This window comes from Helobdella robusta (genome assembly GCF_000326865.2).
Source record: "Helobdella robusta unplaced genomic scaffold HELROscaffold_2, whole genome shotgun sequence".
In the NCBI taxonomy this organism is placed as follows: domain Eukaryota; kingdom Metazoa; phylum Annelida; class Clitellata; order Rhynchobdellida; family Glossiphoniidae; genus Helobdella; species Helobdella robusta.
Genome location: NW_008704083.1, coordinates 2,700,497 through 2,709,191, shown reverse-complemented (window position 1 = coordinate 2,709,191; position 8,695 = coordinate 2,700,497). Strand labels below are relative to the sequence as shown.

Sequence of the window (8,695 nt, the reverse complement as noted above, 5' to 3'; positions counted from 1 at the left end):
AATGTTTGCATACATATATATAGTTGAATTAATAATAGAAGTTATTCTCTTATATTTTTGTTTATATTTTTTTTGTTTGATCTTTATGTATGAACAGAACATATTAACGTATATTCATGTACATTGTTTATGTGTTAAAATTTTGTAGTTAATTTTGTGTCGCGTGCATAGGGACATTTAGTCTTCGCCCATGTTTTTTCTCATAATAATAATAATAATGATAATAATGTGATTATCATCTTGAAATAATTAATTTGACTGCGTTGTTAACGACAACGACATTGTTCCAATCTAATTTTTGTTATCTTAAGTAGAAAATATTTCGACAACATATCAATGTCTTTGAAAAAAAATTAAATAAAACAGCCAGAATCCTTCATGAAAAAATTAAATAATACTAACAACGAAAAAAAGCAATATAAGCGTGAAATTTTATTGTTTTTTCAGTAATTCTCTCTTTTGATCAATTTTCAATTTTTTGTTGTTGAACGGATTATTATTTGCAGAATTAGTTGTGCTTTGTTTAGCCATTGGTTTATCCATTGGCTGTAATGCAGCTTCATGACAAATCCACAATTGATGATACGGATTGACAATAAAGTTTTTGGTGGTCTTGCAACTCAAACATTCAACCACTTGAACTTTTTGTTTATGCTCTTGGAAAAAAAACCATCACGTTATTAAATAAAATTAAATTATATAATCAAAATTGAAATACTTTTTAATTTTTGTATGCGAGTGGAGCATGATAATCCTGGGATCAGTAACATAGAACACTTCTTGCAGAATTGGCGCTTTATTTCTGGATGTCTAAAATTATTTTAACACAAAATTTGCTGAACTGTAGATGTGAAATAAAGATCAAGGCATAAAAAAATCTTATGACGATAGCTGATAACCCTAACCTAAAAAAACTAAATTTTTGTTATTTACTTTTTTCAACTAAAATTTTTTTGCTGCTTAGCAGTTGTTAGTAAATACAATAAAACAATTAACATGACAAATACCAACCACATTTAGTTTACAATCAAACATTTTAATTTTTCTGAATCATAACAAAAATTGAAAAGATTAGTTGTAAACTAAATAATGGTGAAAAGAGTTATGGAAAACTTAGTCCAAATGAGGTGCTTGGATGAAGATGTTAGTATAATAGTAATAAAACACGATATGACCAACGATTATAAAAAAAATAGGGTTAAACAAGATGTTGGAGGAAGTGAAACATTGACTGGAATCTGAGACTAATGTTTTATAAAGGGTGAAGGGAAGGTAGGAATGTGGCGGATAATAAGGTTCAAGAAACTGAAATCAAGGTGATTGATTGCATGGTTTGGAAGGATCAATTGCACTGTTACAAACTTGCTAGTCTTATTAACAATAAATCTTCAAATGATGCAATTTAAACCACGTAGGTTTGCTAACATTCGGTCAATAAATGCAAAGTTTGATTTAAAATTTATTCTGTAAAGATCTGGATATGTTAATATTGACTTGGCATGGTTCATTTAAAAAAGTCTGTCTAGGTTTGACCGTCTTACCTAATTTCTTATTTCTCAGTTTTAAAAAAGCATGACACGCAGAATGGTGGTATCATAGTTTTTTAATTATCTTAAACATCCTGCTGAACAGCCTTTTTTCTGAGTTGCTTAATGTTTTTAGTTCCTTTCGTTTGTCTAAACGAGTTTTGGGTCCGACTCATATAAATGGAGGAACTTTGGATCTTATTGCTGATGATTTTCCGACGATTTCGATCAAAGCTTCTTCTTGGGGCTTTTTTTATCGGATCAATACTTGTCTGAAGTTGGGTTTTCAGTTGAAATCACCTATCTAGTCGAATAAACTAGAATTGATAGGGTTAGACTAAACTTAAATAAATACATAGTACTCAGTCACCTTCCTCCGTCTCAGGTAGTTGATCGCTTGAAATCAGTTGAATGACATCAGTTGAATTGTTGCTGGTGCCAAATTTCTACTCCCTGATGCAAACAAACTCCTAACGAAAACTTCACAAACGATTAACCCAGAAAATTTGCTGTTAAAACAATGAAGAAGTTGACGATTAATCTTTGTCTGCCTTTCATATCTTTGCAAAATAGTGCAAAAAAGAATGATGTCTCGATGTTGATCGTTTTCAAGTAGTCGACAATGCCAGACTCATGTCACATTTCTTCACATTGCTGACACGGTAAAACAAAACCTCCACATCATTTTATCTTTATTTTGGATTCATTTGATGAATGTGATCCGACAACGTTTGGTGGTGAAGTATTTCTTTGATGTCAAAGAGACGATATATATAATGATTATATAAATATATTGATAAAAAAACCATAAAAAAAACCAAAAAACCATAATTATATACATATATATCAAAAAAATAGCAAACACAGAATTATATATATAAAGCTTTACAATTTCAATGTAATATAAAGAATAAGCACAAATATTTTAATGTTTAACAAGCCTTACAGAGTAAAATAATAAAGAACTTATTAAAAATTAAAATAAACACTAACATTTTAATTACATTCTTTTTTGAGATGCTTTTAAATAAATCTCCATAAAATTTAATCAAATTGTCGTTTTTTGGTGTTTGTTTCAACATAGTGTGAGCAGCCTGAAAATTAATTTAATAATTGTCAAAATTGTTATTCTTGCTATTTTTAATGATTTTAAATTATGAATGTATCATAAAATCTGGATGCATAACAGAGATTGCAACTGCTTTGTCAAGCTAGGCACTTTTTAGGTTATAAATTTTAATTATAAATAAAATATTCTCAATACATACATGATAAAGCAACAAAAAATAATATAACGATGTAATATAACGATGTAGTAAAGGATGGTCTAGAAAAAAAATGAGGTAAAACACAAAATTAAAAAAAGTCGAAGAAAGAATAAAAGAAACAAAATTATCTAGTAATATAATAATCTATCAACTACAGCTGTACAAAAATGCGGCTGTCAGGTAGAGGAACTGAGAATTGATAACAAACAATCAGCCTTGAAACTGATGAAGGATGCTTTACAAGTCAAATATGAAAAATGTGACATCAAATAAATGTTCAGATTGAACAAGGATAAATCTGGCAGAAGTCCACAGTTGATTGAACTTCGAGAAAGGTTAGTGAAAAATTTTATTATGGAATTTTTATCAAAACTAAAAACAACGGAGAAAAAGTCTTTTAAAAAATTCGATTTGTTAAGATGACAAAATCCAAAAGAGATCAGTGCAAAAAATTGGTAGAACAAGGAAAAGACACGTCGAGGAATTTATTTATCGGGTAAAAAGGACACCAGAAAAAATGAAAATAAAATAAAAAAGACGCCAATAAAAGCAAACTAGGTTAAAAAAGTTAACCCGCAGCAAAAAAAATTTCAGTTAAGTGGAAGTCATGTTACAAACTCAACAATGAAAAAAGTTATTAACAAATTTTTTACGTTTATTGTGTCCAATGTGGATACATTTTCTAAGAGATGTTTGTAAATGATGCGTCTTCATCATTTGACCTAATTATTTGGAACGAGATTAACTCAAAACACTGCGTATGTGCACCACCAATTTCTGAATTTCAGTTACTTGATTTTGCAATTTTCTCACCCGGATTTGCTGACAAAGTCTGTCGTTGTATTATTCCTTTTTATAGAAAGTCACTGCTCGTCAGCCACACTCATATATTGGAGTGACAAATACAACCAGCGCCGGATTAATGTAAGGGGAATATGTCTCAAAGCTAGGGCATCCTCTCGACAGGGGGCCTCCTCTCGTTGACTTTTAAAATTTTTACTACATTTTTGAATTTAATAAATCATTTTGCCATATCTATAAATAGATGAAATTTTATCTAAATATAAGTGAGAATTTAGCTCGACAATTGCATAAAATTCAAATGCGCCATTTAAATCTTTGCCCATGGCAACTTATTTGAATGTTCGTTTTTAATTTTATCACAAAGTAAACGCCAGGGCCGTTTTAAGGTCGTCGTAGGCCCTAGGCACTTTTGCATATCTGCATTTGTAGACTATTGTAGTGGGCCTCAAATCGATTAAAATATAAATTCTGCACTAATACGAGGCGTAAATTGTGTAATTGTAAATACGATTACAGCATTTTTTGACAACATTGTTGTGAACCATTTTTTGTTTTGAATATTTTTTTATTTACGCACCCTTGGAGGTTTTGATATTTTTAATCTCAATTCAATTTGTGAAGCTTGACTTAATAACTAATTATTTTCCGGTTCCGGTTATCCAATATTTCGTCTACCATGTCTATGTAAAATAAAAATGCTTATTAATTTTTAATGTTTACCAATTAGTAATTTTTAATTAGTATTGGTAATTATAAATAATTTTAATTTTAGAAATCATGTCTGATGGATACCACAGAAAACACGAGTCTGGATCTGAAAAACGAAAGAAAAAGGAAGAGAAAGAAGAAGCATTAAAAAAGATGAAAGGTTCCATACTAAAATATATAAATGATGATGACAAGCCAAAATATGACACAACTGTCACCACCAATGTCTCAATACCAAAAATATTGCCGAACAAAACTGACAAACAAAGTGAAACAGATCTTATTAATGAAAAAACAGAACAGATCTACCAGTCTAAAAATAAACAGCTTCAATTTGATAATCCAGATCCAGAACTAGCAGATAGCGAAGTTTTAAAAATGTGGCAAAGCAATGAATGCAGAATCAGTGGTCCACTGAATGGGAAATAAATGCAGATCTTATGCACTTATGCAGAAAAAGTCCCTTCACAGAATTTAAAAAGTGATTTTCTTTGAATGGGTAGACAATTTAGAAAAAAGATAAGATAAGCACGAAAAATCGGAAAAGTTGTCAAGAGAGATTTATTCTCCTTCAACAGGTAAAGTGTTTTGTTATGTGAGCAAGCTATTTGGTTGCAAATATGGTGATGTCAATGAATCTGGTAATGGTAATCAATTTCAAACTGGCTTTGATGATTGGAAAAATGCAACTGCAATGATTACTTTGCATGAGAAATCTAAAGACCATATTGCATAGACCAATGAGGTTGCAAAGTCAAAAGTCCACTAGAATTGATGCAGAACTCAATAAAAAAAAGAAAAATTGTTTAAATACTGGACTGAAAAAAATCATTGCAGTTATAAAATTTCTTGCTGAAAGAGTATTAGCTTTTCGTGATGAAAGTGAATTGCATAACTGCCATAACAATAGAAATTATCTTGGCTGCTTTAACCTTTTAGCTAAATTTGATCCGTTTTTTTTGGAACACATTCGAAAATATGGAAACTTGGAAAAAGGAAATGTATCATATATGTATTCAACTATATGTGATGAGTTCATTGATATATTAGACTCCAAAGTATTGATACAGATAATTTCTGAAATAAACAATGCAAATTATTATGGAATTAGCATAGATTCAACTCCTGATATTAGTCACATTGATCAACTTACAGTGGTTATTCGCTATGTCATCCCAAATGGAAATGTTGTGGAATGATTTTTTCAGTTTTTTCTAATTAAACATCACGATGGAAAATACTTGTTTGATCTTGTAGTGAATAATCTTAAGCTTCAATTTGCTGAAGTAAATCTTTCCAAATCACACACATTAGCGCAGTCTCATAATTGTCTAAATTTGTTATTAACGATTTTGCTTCATAGACAGCTGCTAGTGGTTGGCGTTCATTTTCAGTGATATCGGATAATGCTAGGTGAATCTCCTAATTGTTTGCGTTAAAAGCTTTTGTAGCATCACTACGTGCTGACCATCTTGTTTCTGACGATTGTGACCTGCAATTACTAATATCAATACCATGATATAACCAATAAAGCTTTGCAGCAGTCTGGCATAGGTTTGTGCATCATCATCAAATTGTATAACAGTCTCACAAAACATTTTCATGAACCACATTATAATTTCAAAGCGTTTGAAAATATGGCAAAAAGTCTTACTAAATCCGATTACAAAGAATGTACAAAGCGCAAACATGTGCAAAAAAGATTTCATGACAAAGTTATGGAGACAGAGTATATTATGATACGAGTTCATATTTGAATGCTGTGACAATTTCAGTATCCAGTCTTTCTATGTTATCATAGATAGACTTATAATGGAGATAGAAAAACAGCGAGCAGCTTACGCAGGATTACACCACAGGTTCAGTTTTTTCTTGACAGATTTCTGTTAAGTGATGAAATAGTTTCTAATGCAAATGAATTAATTAAGATATTTTCATCCCTTATTCATTTTTATTTTATTAATGTATTTAATTTGGGACCTTAAACTTTAGCATAAGCAGTATTAATTAATTTGGGACATTAACTACTTACTACAAACTACACTGAAAATTTTAATTTTGGCGTGTAAATTTATTGTAAAATTCTATTCAAAATTCTAAAAGTTGATTGTACTGATTGCTTCAAATTTCAGGATTACAATAATATATAATTTGTGATTAAAATATCAGAATTATGGATAATTTGTTGATAATTTATTTTTAAGTTTAGGTGATGCGTAGTTTTGACACATGGCTTTGTTCAGATCAAATTTTTCTTTAAATTTGGTTCTCGATTTTGGTTCTCGACTTTTTAAAAGAAGAGAACTGGCCGAAGATGTGCAACACAGCCGGTGAACCAGCCGAAAGATTGCACGAATGGTGCGGAAAGATGTTGCAACTGCTTTCTTCTCTAACTGACTGAGTGAAACAGTTGAAGGCAAGAAATGAGAAGAATTTATTAGAAACAGAAACATTGACGACGAACCTCGAATAGGCAAAAAAGGTAGCAAAACCTTGTATCAGTACTGAGTGGGTTGATGTGATGGGTTGAATGGGTCACCAGAGATGCAAAAAGAGTAAAAAAGCCTGTAAATCAGTGAGTAGTGACCAACACCACTGTTGGTGAGATGCAGGAGAGAGAAAAAAGAAAAATTTTGTTATCTACGGAGTACATGTGACATAAAAAGGCACATGGCGAAACCAAAATTAGAGAGATTTTCAAGGCTATAGATAAATGTGACATTTCAGTAGCATACTCAAAAAGATTGAGATTAAAAGACCTAACAAAATCTGGGCCATTATTGGTTGATTTGTCTGATGCTGCTATCAGGAATCCCCTCCTCTTGGCAGCTAAAAACTGAGAGAATTGAGCTAACAGCTAAATTGAGAGAATTTGACAAATTCAAATCTGTTTACAATTTACATTAGTCCAGATTTGACAGAAGCTGAAAGACACTGGGCATAAGTTTACATTCCGAACTACAACGTTTGTTTACATTCACTATCTCTAATAGAGAGTAAAATAAGCTCCTCCTACTGAAATGCAAAAAGTGCACTGAGATTAAAATAGATGCATGCGCTTTTGCCTTTTATATGTTTTTATTATAATATTATTATTATATATTTTATTTTAATTTGTACGTATATTACACGTTATCTGTACGTATATTATAGTTTGCACATATAATTCAGTAAAATAATGTGTATAACGTATATGTGTGTAAAGTTGATGTGTGTATATGTGTCAGGGTTAGGGGCAGGGTTAAGTTAGGTTGTCGTGAAAAAATAATATTGAAAATTAATTGAAAATAGAAGAAATGATAAAATGAAGTATAATAAAATTGTTTGTTCTATATGTTTCGTGTTGTTACGATGATGGTGATGTCGCGTCAGCGGCAGATGATATTACTCAACGATGTCGGCATACCTTTCAATGTAACCTTGGTTTTTTGATAAATTAAAGTTTTATTGAAACAACCACGAGAACAACCACGAGAACACAGAAACGTTGAAAAAGGAAATACAAGTGACTTTTTTTGAAACTTTAGAAAAAAAAACTAAAAACTTCCAAAAAAAATATTATCTCAATCAACTTTCTGCATATTAGTGGGAGGGGCTTTTGTAACTCTCTATTAGAGATAGTGATTTATGATTGTAAACAATCATAAATGTTAACAAATTTTAACATTGTAAACTTTTGAATTAGCTGAATTAGCATGCTCTCTGGATAACCTCCAGAACAGCATTACCACTACTACTACTACTACTACTACACTACAGGATTGCCAAATTTGATTAATAATTGTTATTGTGATAATAAAATAATAAAAATGAAATAACAAAATTACCTGAAAAATGAAATTCAAGCGCAAAAATGCATCTCGTTTGGCGCAGTTAGCAGCCATTATTAAATTATTTCGTTACTTTATGAAATTGTATTAAATAAATTTTTTCAATTCAACGAACGATAAAACGCGACCGATACCGAAAATTGTTTACACAGTCAAAATGTAAACAAATCACTTTTAATATCAGCACAACAATCATAAATAATGGAATGCCCTGATTAACTTTTCATTAATATATTTTTTTGATGACATATTTGTTATTGTTATTATTTCATTAATATTTTAAAATATCTATTTATTTTAATTATATGATCTATATTAGTTCTTGTTGGATCACAAACTTACATGACAATCGCCCAACTCTTTTTTAAGCACGCGGCGATAAGATATATAAAATAACGGCAACTTTTTTTTACGCGCTGTCTCTGTTGAAATCGGTTCGGAAACATATTTTTTTATTTTATAAACAAGTTACTACACTACACACACAATAAGCTTCAATAAAAACCACTTGCAAAACAAAGATCTATTAAATAAAATTTTTTGGTAAATTCCACCGATT

The 8,695-nt window shown here is 30.5% G+C and overlaps 1 protein-coding gene across 1 annotated transcript; it reads right to left on the bottom strand.

The window, feature by feature from the left end:
* Positions 1 to 567: 567 nt before the first annotated feature.
* On the bottom strand, positions 568 to 8,190 carry HELRODRAFT_143376 (hypothetical protein; the record flags this gene model as incomplete). The annotated part of the gene is made up of 4 exons (XM_009017181.1): positions 568 to 656; positions 719 to 810; positions 2,520 to 2,620; positions 8,134 to 8,190. Coding segments are annotated over 4 exons (339 nt in total), but the record flags the coding sequence as incomplete, so codon positions are not given.
* Positions 8,191 to 8,695: the final 505 nt, after the last annotated feature.